This window comes from Anarhichas minor, unplaced genomic scaffold (genome assembly GCF_050575085.1).
Source record: "Anarhichas minor isolate MPS153535 unplaced genomic scaffold, ASM5057508v1 ptg000055l, whole genome shotgun sequence".
Classification (NCBI taxonomy): Eukaryota; Metazoa; Chordata; class Actinopteri; order Perciformes; family Anarhichadidae; genus Anarhichas; species Anarhichas minor.
In genome coordinates this window covers 5,335,588-5,353,544 of record NW_027466501.1, presented here as the reverse complement: position 1 = coordinate 5,353,544, position 17,957 = coordinate 5,335,588, and the positions used below count along the sequence as shown (strand labels likewise).

The 17,957-nt window shown below is 44.0% G+C and overlaps 1 protein-coding gene across 1 annotated transcript in view; it reads right to left on the bottom strand.

Annotated features, from left to right (window-relative positions):
- Positions 1-17,957, bottom strand: part of ipo8 (importin 8) — a 61,520-nt gene continuing 43,563 nt past the window's right edge. Inside the window, exons 16-25 of the mRNA XM_076076173.1 lie at positions 17,462-17,587; positions 17,263-17,338; positions 12,584-12,709; positions 10,594-10,691; positions 10,382-10,477; positions 7,694-7,914; positions 6,205-6,410; positions 4,431-4,658; positions 2,420-2,549; positions 1-1,894 (exon numbers count right to left, since the gene is read on the bottom strand). Coding sequence (XP_075932288.1) covers position 1,894; positions 2,420-2,549; positions 4,431-4,658; positions 6,205-6,410; positions 7,694-7,914; positions 10,382-10,477; positions 10,594-10,691; positions 12,584-12,709; positions 17,263-17,338; positions 17,462-17,587 — 1,308 coding nt within the window. The 3' untranslated portion in view covers positions 1-1,893. The remainder of the gene's footprint in view (positions 1,895-2,419; positions 2,550-4,430; positions 4,659-6,204; positions 6,411-7,693; positions 7,915-10,381; positions 10,478-10,593; positions 10,692-12,583; positions 12,710-17,262; positions 17,339-17,461; positions 17,588-17,957) is intronic.

Below are 17,957 nucleotides of genomic sequence, written 5' to 3'. Positions count from 1 at the left end.
CAGGTTTCAGGATCTTTAATTAAACACTTCAAGAAACACAAAGTAACAGAAAACCAAGCTCAGTCCAGAGCTCCATCACAAAACTACACTAACTAAAGTATTTCAGCCGGGCCGCTAGCCGACTTATCGGTCTTAACTCTCTCCCCCTGGAGACCTTAGGGAGGCGCGACCCCGCTCCTCAGCTGTCCTGCTTCACCTTTATTCATCTCCCTGATGGGCAGATCAGCTCCAGGTGTGTCTCTCCCCACACCTGATCCCAATGCTCTCCTGAAGGAGTTGGTGGAGCCCTCTGGCCGGAATGTATATGCCTCCACTTACTCTGGGCCTCAGCCCCCCTTACACTATAACCAGCCTCAGGATATCCTGCTGTAGGCCTAGATATAGGGACTTCTGTTATGTTGTTCATTCTGTACACATGTCATCTATCACACTTCTGTCCATCCTGGGAGAGGATCCTCCTCTGTTGCTCTCCCCGAGCTTTCCTCCTTTTTTCCCCCGTGAAAGTTGTTTTTGGGGCGGAGTTTTTACTTTCCGATGCGAGGGTCCAAGGACAGAGGATGTTGTATGTGTAGAGATTGTAAATGCCCTCCAAGGTATTATTTGTGATTTGTGACATTGGGCTTTACACATTTTAATTTATAAATTAAAAAGCTGATATGCTGATGTCATGCAAGTCAATTTGGTAAATTTTGCCAAAGATGTTTTTTTAGTAAAGGCAGGAAGGACGGCTGGTATTACAACTCAGAAGAATGTTGCATCAACGTTAATGATTTTCTTCAATTGTTTCTGAAAACCCTTTCAAAAACTAAACCCAGGGACAAAGACAACAAAATGCTTCTCCAGAGATCCTGCTCCCATTTTACATTTCATGTGTGACATCATAGCTGGAGGCCACAAGTCTTTGACCTTTGACCTCAACCTCCTCATCCATCTACAGTCTGTTAACAGGTCACCTGACAGAAACCAGGCTCTTCCTGCTTCATGAGATGAAGTAGTAGATGGACTGTACTTGTATTTCTCTTTTCTAGTCTTTGACCACTCAAAGTGCTTTAACACTACATGTCGTCATTCACAACCATTCACATCCAGTCACACACTGATGTCAGGAGCTACCATGCAAGGTGCCACCTGTCCATCAGGACTAACTAACGTTCATACTCATTCAAACACTACAGGAGCAGTCTGTGGGAGGTTGGGTTTGAGTGTCTTGCCCAAGGACACATGGACTAGTGGAGCCGGGGATCGAACCCCCGATTCTCTGATTGAAGGACGACCCGCTCTACCACTGAGCCACAGTCGCCCCACCAATACAATGATGATAAAATAATTATAGAAAATAATTATAAAACTATTCAATGATAGAAAGACAAAAACAAGCGCTTCCAGTACAAACACATTCTGATGTGTTTTTATTTTCAGTTTCTCAGACACACACACAACACAATACGTAGTCACAGATCAAAGGGACTGCACTGTACAAGAACTGAAACTACTTTTGCTGGTCAAGGACAATTCAATCTATAATGCACGCACACACACACACACACACACACACACACACACACACACACACACACACACACACACACACACACACACACACACACACACACACACACACACACACACACACACACACACACACACACACACACACACACACACACAGGCCAGCAGTCCCGTCCTGGTGATAGGAATATTCCAGTACACCAGGTTCAAAGATACGATGCCGACCCAGCCCCTAATATCTCATCCATTCTGATGGCACCCTGGGACCTGGTTATGATGGGACCCATTAAGTCTGATCCTGACTGAGATAATTCAGACAGAAATACACTTCAAGTCAGGTCAGACCAGCTCCTCCCTTCTTTCTGCAGACTGTCTCCTTCATGCTCTGGAAACACAACAAGATTTGGAAGATTTACTTTATTTTATTTATTTTTTTAATGGGACAAAAGTCAAAACTCACAAATGTTTTGCAAAATCTACCCAAATTAACTTCAGAATAAAAACCAATGTCAACGTTTTCAGACTTGTTTTAAGGTACTGTAATTACCTCATGCTGTGTTCCAGAAAGTGTGTCAAAAAGTTGGAACTCTTCTACCTCATGCTATGAAAACTGTGACGCAACAACCCTTCAGGGCAGTTATGAAGCATTCCAAACTGAATTCATCAAGCAGTTTGTCACACCCCTCTTTCCCTGCCAGTGTCTCTTTCCGAACTTAAAACTCGTCTTTTTTGCCTTAACTTCCAATGAATTGTTTATCTGAAGCGAGGGTCGAAAGGACAGAGGGTGTCGTATGCTCTACAAATTGTAAAGCCCCTTGAAGCCAATTTGTGACTTGAGATATTGGGTTATATAAATGAAATTGACCTAACTTGCCTCTCTCTACCTGTGTGTGTTTGTGTGGCCTCTCACCATTGGCCCTTGGCAGCAGTGCTCCTCCTCTGCTGTGAGATGCTGTAGATCTCCTGCAGCTGTTTCTTCTGGTCGTCGCTGAGCGAAGCTATCAAGCACTGGTACCAGGCTGCATCAGTGTTCTGGACCCCTAACACACACGGCCACAGGGAAAGGTGTGAGTGTGTTTTCATGCAGCCACAGTCAAAATGAAAACATCAGCAGATTAACTGATCAGTTAACAATTCTGAGAATGGAGTAATTGTTATATGATTTATCAAGCATTACATTACATTACAGTCATTTAGCAGACGCTTTTATCCAAAGCGGCTTACAATTCACATTTCTACACCGTAGGCACAGCTACGGGATTCATTTGGGGTTAAGTGTCTTGCTCAAGGACACATCGACATGCGACTTCTGACCTCACCACAGTCCTGAAACAGCTCTCGTTAAAGTGTTGAATACTGATTCACTTCAAACATCAGACCTGCTTTTAGTAGATCTCAGGTTCAGATCTTATTGAGAAGGCTGGCGTTGCTCTGCAGTTTTATCCAGGATGAAAGAACAGAGCACATTACGTCAGGGAAGTCTTTGCACTGGCTTCCAGTTAATCACGGAATAGATTTTAAAGTACTGTTACCAGTGGTGTATAAAGTACTCAAAAGCCATACTTGAGTAAAAGTAAAGATACCTTACTGGAAAATGACTCCAGTAAAAGTCACCTATTAGAATACTACTTGAGTAAAAGTCTTAAAGTATCTGATATTTATTGTACTTAAGTATCAAAAGTACATTTAATATCAGAAAATTACTTTTGATACTTAAGTATTGAAAGTAAAAGTACAAGTAAATGCTGTTAATAAAAAAGCAAAGCGTCAGAATTATGAAGTTTATTCTTTTAAGTGCTGTGGCCACCGTGACCAAGGACATGGAGCTGTGTTGACAATAATTGGGTTGGCTGTGATCCATCCAGGAGCAACAATGTTCAACATAATATATTGTACATAAGTATACTTTTGCATCTACTATGAACTTATCATCATAATTCTCCGAAAAGCAATATGACACTATGAAGGAGTTGTAACAGTGCGTTTATAAGTATGCTCATTCCGACTAGAGGATGTAGAGGGCAAATGCATAATATTGTGTTCAGCAGAAAATATCCACTTGATGCATCAGGTCAGTGTTGTGAGAAAGGACGCCTGCCTTGTAAACTGCTATGGGCCTGATTTGAACACAAAGGTTTTGCTCAAGCTGAATCTGCAATTGGGCGACTGCTACCATCATAACTCCATCTGATCATCCACAACATGACTCAAATATCAAAACATGATCAATACTAAAGCAGCACCGAAAGTAACAACACAGTCATCACTTGAACCTGAAAAATGTCCTGTTCATCTTCAAAAGAAGTTGGTTTTCAAAATTGGGAGAATTCCGTCTCGCTCTTCAGCTAGCACTGCCCAGAGTCCATAAACATGGTGCAGCAGCGAGCAGCTGTTCTGCTGCATGCAACTGAACCAACTGCTGGAAGATCTCAGATGTGCACCAAATATAGCAGTTCTTTATGTGGGTTGAAAACATTTCTCTTTTCATGAGTGTATGATTTAGCTACTATGTTTTTATTTTATTTCATGTACTTTGTATATTGTTTTGTATTGCATATATGTAATTGTATTACTCTCTGTTAAAACTACTATTTTATTTACTTTACAATTAGTTCATCATATTTTATCGATGGATGTTCGTTGTGGTTTGTTTTTAATGTCGAGCACCCTGAACTGCTCCGTGTACCACATGTGCTACAGAAATAAACCTGCTTCTGATCATCTGTCTGGGTGTGGTAGGAATGAACAATCTTTGGAGAAAGGATCTTTTCTTTGTTTTGTAATTTAGCTGTGATGCTTCAGAGACCTGAGCAGCTCTGACAGAAATAAACCTGCATATAATAAAGCATAGAACAGAAAGGCACTGAAGAGTTATTGAAGCAGACACCTGGGCTGTAGTTGACATTTGAACGATGACTTACGGAGCAGGGCGGCGGTAAAGAACTGGTACTCGTCCTCTCCGTTGTCGTAGTCCAGAGGCGTGCTGTACTCCTCCAGCGGTGTTCCCTCAAAGCAGTCGTCGTCCCAGTACTCATCTTCATCTTCATCTTCATCCTCATCCTCGCCGGCCTGGCCCGTCGGCATGCTGGACTGCTGCTGCATGGCGTTACGGTTCTCGGTCACTTCATCTTCATCACTGGGAATCTCCTCTGCCCATACACAAAGTAACACAGCCATTAGGATCCAAGCTTTCATAATGCCAATCTTTGGCCATTTTGAGCTTTTGAACACACTAGGAGAAAGAAATGGCAGGAAAAGGAATAGATTACAATGTGACATCAGTTTACTGGACGCTCCATCTATCTAGCTAGCAAACCTGACTGCTCTCAGGTCAGTTGTTATAGTTTCTGTTTCTAAGACCGATTAGAATTCCCCACTTATGAATTCATGCTTTTTTGTACGTGTTAAAAGAAAGAAATTGTAGAAAAAACATGGATCTAATGTTGGTGACATAACCAATAGCTTTCCCAAGGGATTTTGTTTAAGCTTGATGTGCTGTTTGTCACAATCTTGACCGAGATAGCCAAGCTAGCTATGGTGGGACGACCAAATGGCAACCACCATATCTGACTCTTATAGTCCTTTCACTCAATAAAACACCAGCTCTTTCATCTTCCTCAGCTTTTCATACTTTATATTCTTAAGGGAAATATTTATCCCCAAAATCACTCCAGGAAACAAAGTAGCATAACTTATAAAAAGTGACATTTCACAAAAGCTTGTAACTTGTTGAATGGAATCCTTTGCAGTTACAGGTTTAAGAAATTCAGATTGTAGTCCCATTTTGCTACATAGGAAACAATTATCTTCGCTATGTTCACCTGATTAACTGGCAGCTGAGTCTATACGTACAGTTTACTGTACAACATCATCTGCATTGGCTTCTTCATTATGCTGTTATTTGCCATTTGCTTCAAAATGGCTACCGTGGGTCCAGAAACACAGCTTTTGAGTTTAGATAATTGTCTTATGTGTGTACATATAGAGAAAAATTATTGATAAAAGATCTTGAGAATTTACAGTCTTTACTGATTTCAAGAAAATAAAGCTTGCTATGTTGAGATCGAAAATAACTTTTTGTATGTAATATATGAACGTTCTTTTTGTAGCGCTCTCACGGTGACCTGACAGCAGGGACACTAACGCTTGGTACTGTTGTAAAATGTTTTTCTGTTTCTGGATATTTGCTCTTTAACATAGTCTCTTATAGCCTTCCCTCATGACTGAGAGCATACTGCATTTCTTACCCGAACATGTTCAGCATTCACTTGAAGAAAATATCAGCTTTTCCATTTAGAATACAGCACTCTGAACCATTTAATGCATTGAACCCAATGGATTTTCAATATAAGGCCGCAGGAGAAACTATAGCGCTAAGTCCATCTTTCAGTCTGCCCCACAAGCAGTAGACACGCTTTAAGAATTACATTCTTTAATGCTTGAGTGAAGCAAAGTAGAGCTTGTGGGAACCAGAACATAAATGTGGTGCAGGTCATTAGAGCTCAGAGCTGAATGATTTGAGTAGCAGAAGAACCAAACGGAGAATCTCATATAATTATCATCACTAAGCCAGTTACTGTCCTCCTCTCTGCTTTCTTTCTGCCCTTATTCAATCTACATTCATTCCTCCACCTCTGTCCTGCGGTGTATCTTTCCTTATGTTCTTCTTTTTGCTCTTCCCTGATCTTTTCTCACCATTCTGGTCTTCATCCTGTGCCCCTGCATGGGCCAGCAGGTCAGGTTTGTTGACAAGGCGGGAGGCGTTGAGGTGTTTGAGGGCCAGGAACAGGAGCAGGATGGAGGGGACAATCTGGGCGGAGACTCCCTCCAGCACTGCCGGCCGAATGGGCAGCTCCATCAGCACGCTCAGGCCAATGATACACATCTTACGGTCATGGAGCCTGGGCAGTGGATCAGAGAGAGGAAGAGAAAGGCTGAGAATGGAGGCGACTGAAGGTATCAAGTCCTAAAAGTCTTTTTAAGGAATCCACGAAACAGAGTGTTTGTCAGTATTTACAAGCATTAAAAGAGACAAAGTAAACCTTCTTACGTGTTTTGGTATTCACCTGAACCTAAATAATGACACAAATATGGCAAAAGATGCCTATTTCCAAATGAAGACGTTTATTGAATAACCATAAATAATGAATGTGCAGATTGAGAAAATATAACAGGAAATAAAATGTCAATGGGGTATTCTTTTCATACCTTAAGGTTCCAGTGTGTAGGATGTAGAGGGAAATATTAGCAGAAATGGAATACATTATTCATAACTATGTTTTCAGGGTGTCTAATCACCTGAAACTAAGAATTGTATGCTGTATTAGCTTATGTATGAGCCCTTCCTATCTACATGAAGAGCAGGTCCTCTTCCACAGAGTCCCCCATGTTGCACCCCCATGTTTCTGCAGTAGCCCAGAAAGGACTAAGCAAACACTGCTCTCGAGAAGGCCTTTCATGTCTACTCTACGAGCTTGGACAGGGAGCGGTGAGCGGAGGGATATTCAGCTGGTTGCTGTCGTCCAAATGCCACTAAAGCTCACACACTGCTCCTTTCAAAACATCATTGTTGGAAAATGCATTTAATCGCTGTAGTTCTTAGAGTTAGATGACAAGTGTTCAAACACACATTCTGGTTAGTGACTGAGAGCACAACAGTCACTATGTCACCAAGGTTCTAGCACCTCCTATTTCATGACATATTTTGATGTGCTACTTTCTAGTCAGACTGGACTACATCAAACTAGAGACCATCTTGTGATGGGATCTCATCAGCTGTGATGCCAAATCGGACCAGGGGCGTACAGTGGCTCCTTCTCCACTTTCTACTCCCCTACTGCCTGAGCCCTTGCTCTGACCACACTCAAGTTGGAACTCAGCCTTCATTTTGATCTCAACTACACGCTTATCAATTTTTGTGACTGCATCTTGCACGGTTGTGGTGCTATCTGTCCACAGACTGAAAAATAAACACCTTGCAAAGTACTCTAAACTGCGTCTGTGGTAGTTCCCAGGACCATGATGACTCACACACAGACTCACGAGGTGAAAAGAAATACCAGCGTCACTGTTGCGGCTGGTAAATATCTTATAAGAATCATTAGTGAGCTAATATTTATGATTTTCATTTTATTCAAAATGTGTCTACCCCAACTAGTTCTAAATGACAGTAACCCCCCCTTACCCAAGGAAGAACTCTGTGTCATTCATCCACTGGTTGATGAAGTGGGCAGTGATGGGCTGAGGGTTGTGTTGGAAGTGCATGTTGTCCAGAGTGTGGATGAGCAGGGCCGGGTTGTAGTACAGAGCAGCGATGGCCACCTGCAGGCACATGGTCCTCAGCTCGCTGGACTTCACCCCCCTCATCAAACGCTCCAGAACTGCCTCCACAAACAGAGGGATGCACTACACGTAGGGAACACAGAGACATTAGGCTGCTGTTACTCCGACAGTTCTTTGGTCGGTCAAACCACAGTGGAACACATGTAACAGCCTCAGACGCCATCAGTGATCCTCTGGATATCTGGTGTTTTCTCCTTTTCTGGTTGCCTGCAGAGAGACGGGCGGAATCATATCCCTGATGTCTTGATGTTCACTGACAAAGCCAGGTTTAAGATTACAGAATCTGATTCTAGTTCCTGTAATTTAAGCCAAGTATACACATGACATGACAAAATACTCAAATGTACTAAATGTCATTTTGATGTCATCTATAGTTGCACCTGGATAAGAATAGGAAAGATTTAAGACGTTCAGGTCAACCAGTAGTATAAACGTGAGTAGTACTTTGAGAGCTGGTCTTGCTGTAAAAGTATTTGAACTGCTAATTATAGTAATTAAGGAAAATCATACATACTAGGAGTGGATTAGCACTGACATAAGCTTTGCATCATTAATAATATATATAGTAATATATGCAAATTAAATTGCCAGCACCCAAAGGCTCTCGCTTATTTACCAGCATAATATGCGTTCCACGTCCTCCTGCGGCTTTCTGCCTCCTCTAGGGTTGGTTGCTTGAACTACAGAGTATACATTCACATTTTTTGTACGCCTGCCCCCACGACTCCTCAACGCTCTTAAATCCAAACAACCACTGGGAGACTATGGCAGAAGGCAATGTTCCTGTCCATATGGAAAGAACATGACATGTACTGCACTTCTGGCCACCCTGGGAGGAGGATCCCTTCTCTGCTGCTCTCCCTGAGGTCTCTTCCTTCTTTCCCTGATAAAGTTAATTTGGGGGAGTTTTCTGATGTGAGGGTCAAAGGACAGAGGATGTTGTATGCTGTGCAGTTTGTAAAGCTCTCTGAGGTTGTATTAGGCTAAGCTAATATATTAAATCAAGTTGAAAAAAGCTATTTTCTGTCATATGTATAATGTAACAATGTTGGCTTTTCCTAATAAACATGGCAAGTGTCAATTAATGAGGTAAATGTATGTAAAAGTATTTTCCTTTGAGCAAAATCATCAGGCTTTGGACTGGCTTCTGACTATTGTTTCCAACATTTGTTTTACTTTTGTTACAAGCTGATGATAGTTTGTCCTATACAGCTGCTAGAATGGCCCAGACGATCAGCTGACTTGAATCCAATAGAAAATCTATAGAAAGAACTAAAGATCAGAGTTCATAGAAGAGGCCCACGGAACCTTGAAGATTTGAAGACTGTTTGTGTGGAAGAATGGGCCAAAATCACACCTGAGCAATGCATGTGACTAGTTTCTCCATACAGGAAGCATCATTACCAACAAAGGCTTTTGTACGAAGTATTAAATACATTTCAGTAAGCGTGTTCAATACTTTTTCCCTGTGTCATTCCATTTTATTACACATAACTTAATTTCTGAACATATTTGTTAGGATTTCTTTGTATGTATGGATTACTTGGGTTGGTACCGACATCTGGTGAAAATTTCATGTCAATAGCACCTTTAGAAATATATTTACTGAGAAAAATGATGACGTGTTCAATACTTATTTTACCCGCTGTATGCTCATCTGCTGCTGGCAAAGCGAGCCCACAAAGCACAGGGACGTCAACCCAGTCCAGCATGTGGCTGGATGAGATCATGCTAAAGATGGGACTGCTCCATCTATAAAGGGCTGCATTGAGGAGTCAGAGCAAACTCTAAGTAACATTATAATACTTAAATGGTTGTATTTGGGCAATGGGCATATACAATGTAGCTAAAGCTGTCAGAGGCCTATATTTCATCCATTTTTCACTCAAGATTGAGAAAATATTTTCATAATTGATAAATGGTTGAAATAGTTCGCTTCAGGTGATGGATAAACCGTTGAAACGTCGGACAGGGCTGTGGGGGTATTTAACACCCACTTGTTAAAATAGACACTATTATTTTATGTGGACCAGCAAACTGTTCTTATCAAACATAGAATTATTTCTGAAGACCAAAGTTATTCTTTTCCTTATCTTTTCCTAATTAGCCGTGTTAGAACACAGCACTAACACGGGGATGCCAGACTAACCCTGAACCTACAGTCACTGTAGCGATGCACTTCTGTCCTCAGATGGAATCTGTCACCAAGAGAGAATGTGTGTAAAAGCATCCTTTCTTTAGGCTTCACCAGGCTGCTCTGCACTCCAACGAGATGGCAGAGAGGGACCGAACAACAACTTTACAGAAAGAGATCGTACAGCAAAGCCTGTTAAGACGGCGCAAACGTTCAGTCAGATAAAACAGATGCTTTATTATAAAGTATACAAATATAAAAGAACGTGCGTAATAATTGACTTTAGCAAAAACATCAGACACATGTTGGGAACTACTGTGTTAAATACATGGTAGGTGTTTTCAACAATGAACGTACATGGAAATAAAGGTTAGTACTGTGTGGGGCTGTTCTCACCTGGTCAATGCCTCTGCCTCTGCACTGCAGGATGATCACCTCCAACAGTTTGGCAGCGTGACACTCTGCATCCTCACCGGCATCTATGGTCAGCACCTACAACACGTCAACGGTCATAACAGTTTACAAGTCATGACTCAGCTCTAGCACTGAAGAAACAGGATCCTTCACATCTGATGTGAACGAGCTGGTGCAGACGCGTATGGCCTGACCTTTTTGCACATGCTGTAGATGACCTCTAAGTGCTTCGGGTTGGACAGGAGCATGTCCGTGTCCACGGTAACATAGTTGTGCAAGAGAGGCATCATGTCTGTAAGATAAACACACACAATCATTAACATTACCACCATGTTTGTGGGTGGGTGCAAACATGCAAACATGCAACATTAGAACAAAGCATTAACATCTAAACAAAGCATCGAGCAATAAAGTGAAACGTCAGAGATGTCCCTCCCTGATTGATCATTCTGTTGATAGTGCTACAGGCTCACCGCGAATGACAATGAACTCTACTTCCCCTCTCAAAAAGAAGATCATAAGACAATGGAAGTCAGCTCTTTCTCTGTATTAGAGATAAAATTAATCTAATGAATATAACTAAACCCCTTCTTAAGAAGCCCACTCTTGATCCAGGAGTTCTGGCTGACTACAGACCCACTAACCTTCCCTTTCTCTATCACATCATTGACAAAGTAGTAACAGATCAGTTGTGTGGCTTCCTACAATAGTTTTTCTATATTCAATCAGGATTTACCTAGGAAAGCCCTGAATGTTCAGGCACCATTACATCTTAAAGAGTTGATGGTACTATGCCCTACCAGTAGAACACTGTGCTCCCAGAGTGCAGGGTTACTTGTGGTTCCTACAGTCTCCAAAGGTAGAATGGGAACCAGAGCCTTCAGCTATGAAGCTCCTCCACCCACTTCAGTTTCAGTCTGAAGGGGCAGACACCCTCGACTTAAGAGTTGGCTTAACACTCCTCTTTGATAACATCCTGTAGTTAGGGCTGCCTCAGGTTTGCCTTGGACCAGCTCAGAGATATACTGCTGTAGGCCTGGAGTACCTGGGGGCTTCCTATCATACACTAAGCTCCTTTCTCCTCCTCTCCTCCTCCATCTGTATGTGTTCATTTCCAGTTAATGCATGGTACTAACTTAGCTTATTCTCTAGAGTCTGTGCTTTCTCGTCACCCAGGTTTCCATGGATTGGGGTTATGTGTATGTGTATATATATATATATATATATATATATATATATATATATATGCGTACACTACAATTATCATTATTTGTCACATTTCTATTACTATTACTGCTTTTATTCTATCATATCCAGTACTGCTATTAGTAGTAATCATTTCTCTATTATTGGTGCAACTCTCATTACATGTACGTTTTCTGTCATATGAATTGACTATGTTGTAATTTCATTATGTTGTTCATTCTGTACACATGACATCTACTCCTACACTCTCTGAGGTTTCAACCTTTTTTCAACCGTTAAAGTTTTTTGGGGGAGTTTTTCCTGTTCTGATACCAAGGTCAAAGGTCAGAGGATGTTGTACAGATTGTACAGCATCATTCAACGACATTTGATTGTGTCTGAGGACAAGTTATGATTTGTGATATTGGGCTGTACGAATAAAATTGAATTGAAATTGAATTGAATTGTCACTCAGCTCTGCAGGTCTTTGGAGTTCTATGGAGCATTCGAGCATGTTTCAGTGTTGAAGTTTCATCAGAAAGCTCTGCTAAAGCTGCTCTACACTACCTGCCCAGGACCACACAGCAGACAACGTTTGCAAGCAGAAATCTTTCTCGGGAGTTGGCAGAAACCAAAACAGAGCTAAAAGGATCGTGAATATCGGAGTGACATTCATCAGGTAACTCATGTTGCTCTGTGTCTGCTGGATATGTAAAGAGGCAGCCTTTAGCTACCATGTTCATCATACCAGCTCCACAGATCTGTCAACATACGTCAATGTGGGTGTAAAATCTATCAATGGAGCTTTAATTTGATCAGGATCATCGTGGCTCGATGGACATGAGACATTCTGATTCTGTGTCTCTGTCATCTGTCAGCTACTGTATGTTTCTATGTTATATTTAAGCCCATGCTTTCTGTTTCTGTTTTTGCGCTTGCTGCAACACAAATTGCCCCCTAATGACAAATAATGGATTGACTCCACTTCACTTGACGTACCTGTGAAGTAGTCGAAGCAGTCGTGCTGGAACACCTCGTACAAAACGCCAAGAAGCTGCCACATTTGGGGGGAAATGGTCTGACAGGTGAGGCCGAACGCCAGCGACAAGATCTCCTCGTAGAACTCTGCATAAGACAAGAAAGGAGTGTTAATGAATGTAGAACATGCACATACATTCACTACACCTGTAGAACTTCAGCTAAAGTGGGATCAGTGTAATAATGTTGTTTTAATATATAAGGAGAACAAGACGTTCACTTGCAAGATTCACAGTGAAAAGCACAAACAGAGACAACGTCTCAAGAGAAAACATGTTTGGGTGTAAAGGACAACACCATTATGCAAAAAATGTGTTTCTCCAAATATATGAAGAAAGGGAATTAGGTGCTCACAGTTGAAGAAATAAATGACAGTGATGATTTGAGAGAAACATCTTTTATCAAGATTTGTCACATGATGAAGATACTGGAAGTGAAAATGAATTGCACCACAGTTGATCAATGCGATTTACCAGTTGAGATTGACACAGGGGCTGAAGATGACTTCATTAATGCGAGCGATATTAAGGCTCATAAATCTTTGTTTGTTTCTCATTTACAGAGCAAGGGCTGTTTATTCCAGATTCTTTAAGCGCACACAAGAACAGATAATAGCCAGTAGTGAAGAGAAGCTGCTTGATTTGAGAAAATATGTATTGGAATAAAAAAGCAGAGTCCACCTTTAAAGTGACAGTTGGAGGCAAGTAAACAAGCTGTTGTTAGTCATTTTGCCTTATTGCATTACATTACATTCATTACAGTCATTTAGCAGACGCTTTTATCCAAAGAGACTTACAATAAGTGTATTCAACATAGGCATTCAAGAGAACTACTAGTCACCAGAAGTCATAAGTGCATCTCCTTTTTTAAACAAGCATCTAAGAGCATAAACCAGAGCCAACGTACAGAAACAAACTAGTATGAATACAGTAAGTGCAATAAACTAGTATGAATACAATAAGCTCCTCTGCGAATCGCCACCTTAACGTGGTGGAGGAGTTTGAGTGGCTCAGTGATCCTGGGAGCTATGTTGTCCGGGGCATTAGCCCCTGGTAGGGTCTCCCAAGGCAAACAGGTCTCAGGGGAGAGCCCAGACTAAGAGCGGTTCAATATGACCCTAATGAAAAGCAGCCCACGGACTTCAGCCACCTCGCCCGGACCAGGGAAACCGGGGCACCCTCCCGGAGCCAGACCCAGGAGGGGAGCTCGTCGGCGAGCGTCTGGTGGCCGGGCCTTCGCCCATGGGGCCCGGTCGGGCTCAGCCCGAATAAACAGCATGGAGCAGCCACCCTGTGGACCCACCACCCGCAGGAACAAGCATCGGGGTCGGGTGCAATGCAGACCGGGCGGCGGGTCAGGCGGGAGGCCTGGGCGAGCCGATCGCCGGCAGCATAGACTAGCTCTAGGGACGTGGAACGTCACCTTGCTAGCGGGGAAAGAGCCAGAGCTGGTGCAGGAGGTGGAGCGATACCAGCTAGATATAGTTGGACTCACCTCCACACACAGCGCTGGCTCTGGAACCAAGCTCCTGGAGAGGGGTTGGACTTTGTCCTTTTCCGGAGTTGCCCAGGGTGAGAGGCGCCGGGCGGGAGTGGGGATACTCACGAGCCCCCGGCTGAGCGCCGCTGTGTTGGAGCAAGGCTCTGACTGTGGTTTGTGCTTATGCACCAAACAGCAGTTCAGAGTATCCGGCCTTCTTGGAGTCGGTGGGAGGGGTCCTGGAAAGGGCGCCGCCTACCGACTCCATAGTTCTCCTGGGGGATGGAGAAACCTGGTGGGGGGTGATTGGGAGGAACGGCTTGCCCGATCTGGTGTTTCGTTATTGGACTTCTGTGCTTGCCACGGTTTGGCCATAACAAACACCATGTTCGAACATAAGTTGGCTCATAAGTGTACCTGGTACCAGAACACCTTAGGCCGGAGATCAATGATCGACTTTGTAATCGTATCATTTGATTTGCGGCCGTATGTCTTGGACACTCGGGTGAAGAGAGGAGCAGAGCTGTCAACTGATCACCACCTGGTGGTGAGTTGGATCAGATGGCAGGGGAACCGGTTGGAAAGACCCGGCAAGCCCAAACGTGTAGTGAGGGTGAACTGGGAACGTCTGGCGGAGGACCCTGTCCGGGAGGTCTTTAACTCCCACCTCCGGAAGAACTTCTCACACATCCCGAGGGAGGTTGGGGACACGGAATCCGAATGGACCATGTTCAAAGCCTCTATTGTGGACGCGGCCGCTAGGAGCTGTGGCCGGAAGGTCATCGGTGCCTGTCGTGGCGGCAACCCGAGAACCCGGTGGTGGACACCGGAGGTGAGGGAAGCCGTCAAGCTGAAGAAGGAGACCTTCAAGGCCTGGTTGGCCCAGGGGTCTCCTGAAGCAGCTGACAGGTACCGGCAGGCCAGAAGGGCTGCAGCTGCGGTAGTCGCGAATGCTAAAACTCGGGAATGGGAGGAGTTCGGGGAGGCCATGGAGAAGGACTTTCGGTTGGCCTCAAGGAGGTTCTGGCAAACCATCCGACGGCTCAGGAAGGGAAAGCAGGGCTTACCCCAGGCTGTTCTCAGCAGGGGGGGGGGAACTGCTGACCCGGACAGGGGACATCGTCGGGCGGTGGAAAGAGCACTTTGAGGAACTCCTAAACCCAACCAACATGTCCTCTGCAGAGGAGGCAGCGCCTGAAGATCTAAGAGGAGGCTCACCCATATCCCTGGCAGAGGCCGCTGAGGTAGTCAAAAAGCTCCTTGGTGGCAAGGCGCCGGGGGTGGATGAGATCCGCCCTGAGATGCTGAAAGCGCTGGACATGGTTGGGCTGTCCTGGCTGACACGCCTCTTCAATGTCGCATGGGGGTCAGGATCAGTGCCCATGGACTGGCAGACCGGGGTGGTGGTTCCCATCTTCAAAAAGGGGGACCGGAGAGTGTGCTCGAATTACCGGGGTATCACACTACTCAGCCTTGGAGCTTGGAGTCGAGCCGCTACTCCTTCGCGTCGAAAGGAGTCAGCTGAGGTGGTTCGGGCATCTAATTAGGATGCCTCCTGGACGCCTCTCACTGGAGGTTTTCCAGGCACGTCCAACTGGGAAGAGACCCCGGGGAAGACCCAGAACACACTGGAGGGATTACATCTCCCAGCTGGCCTGGGAACGCCTCGGGATCCCCCAGAATGAGCTGGAGCATGTTGCCGGTGAGAGGGAAGTCTGGGTCAGCCTGCTTGGCCTGCTGCCACCGCGACCCGACCCCGGATAAGCGGAGGAAAATGGATGGATGGATGGATGGAATACAATAAGTGGTGAGTGGAAGGCTCAGGGTAGTACTTCTTGAAGAGGTGAGTTTTCAGCCTGATGAAAGATGGGCAGTGACTCTGCTGTCCTGACATCAGTGGGGAGTTCATTCCACCACTGTGGGGCCAGGACAGAAAACAGCCGCGATCGGGTCGATTGGCCGCAGGGACCTCTGAGCGACGGGGCGACCAATCGCCCCGAGGCAGCAGAGCGGAGTGGTCGGGCGGGGGTGTAGGGCTTGACCCTGGCCTGGAGATAGGAAGGAGCTGTTCCTTTCACTGCCCTGTAGGCTAGCACCAGAGTCACGGTATCATTAATGGTGATGGACAGGTCTTGGTGCAGGCAACCCTTCCCCAGGAGGAACAGTAGCTCGGTTTTGTCCAGGTTGAGCTTCAGCTGGTGTGTCGTCATCCACTTCGAGATGTCAGCCAAGCACGCAGCGATGCGTGCCTCCACTTGGGTGTCACCGGGGGGAAATGACAAGACCAGCTGGGTGTCATCGGCATAACAATGGTAAGAGAACTAACAGAACCCAGAGATGTTGTGTAGATTGCCATGAATCACTCCGAGGAGACAAAGCTTTAGAGAATTTGGCAAAGAGGCACTAGATGTGTGGTCTTGGGGTTGGGCAGGGTTTAGTGTTAAGTTGGTTGCATTATCCTTTGTGTTTTCTTTTCTGTCTGTTGTTATTTTTTTCACTGATATATATATTCTTTGGTTTTGGGGTTTTGACAACTAAAAAGCTGTAAATTTAAGTTAGTGGGATTGTTTTTGTTTGTTGATGGTACGGCACCAGTCGCAGCCGCCCCCTTAATATTGTGTCAGTCCTGCTGATTTATCCGTGATTGTGTTGCTATGTTATATATATATATGTATATATATATATATATATATATATATATATATATATATGTATATATATGTATATTTTGTGTGGCCTTTAACAGCTATTTTACGTCTGATTAAACAAGCATATTTTCCTCCCTTAACCATATACTAGATAGGCACGTAACAGGCATGCAGAGTCATCAGTGGGGAGAAAGGCAACAAAGATGTTCATTAAAAGAATAAGGAACATTTCACAAACGTGTGCATTGCACTGTATAAGCACTGACCAAACACTTTCCCAAAAGGCTAAAGGTTACAATAGGCATTACAACTGAAAAGCATCTTTTATGCGATGAAATTGGAAATATCAAAAAGCATAGAATAGGAGGATTTTTAGTTCCACCTTAAAATGCCAATTACTTACCCTGTGTCAGAATGATCTGAGAGCAGCACAGTGTAGAAATAGCAGGGACCTGATTTAAGGGTGTAAGTGAGTGTGTTCATGTAAAAACAGTGGACTGCCCGTGCACACACCTGCCATACCTATGATAGGTTTCTGCAAGACCAGACCGATCACCTGCAAACAGATCCCCTCCAACTGCTGAGTGATCTGAGAGGTAGAATGAAAAAAATATATCGTATCAAATATCACGTACGATACCGTAACAGCATGTATGATATCAGTGATGGCTGTGTGTATGTGTGTGTGTGTGTGTGTGTGTGTGTGTGTGACCTCCTTGTGGTCCTCCATGACTGTGAGGATGGTGTCGATGGTGCTTAGGATGCCCAGAGCCATGACAGTCTTGTCCTCGTTCTCCTCGTACTCCTCACTCTGAAGGACCCTAGTGAAAATCTCCGCCTGTCAAACACACACATAGCGGTTACACACACACTTCAGTCAACATCTTCTGCAGTCACAGACGTCGCATCAAGACACAGAAAACCACAATGCATCTGCAAATTTAAGAGAGCCAAACGAGGAATATTTAAGGCATTGTCAAACATGAAATGATATGCTTTCTGTTGTGAAACTATTTTAAGGTCTCAGCTCAACTTGCCAGAAAAAAATCCACAAAAATGGGATAAATACCTTCAGCCCACAATGTTTGGAATGAGGACCACAAAACAGTTGACCACCCAACATAATCCATAATATTTATTAGTTTGGCAGAGAGGCGAGGTATCCATCGGAGGTACCGAATAATTAGAAGTTAAGTGGCTTTGTTTTG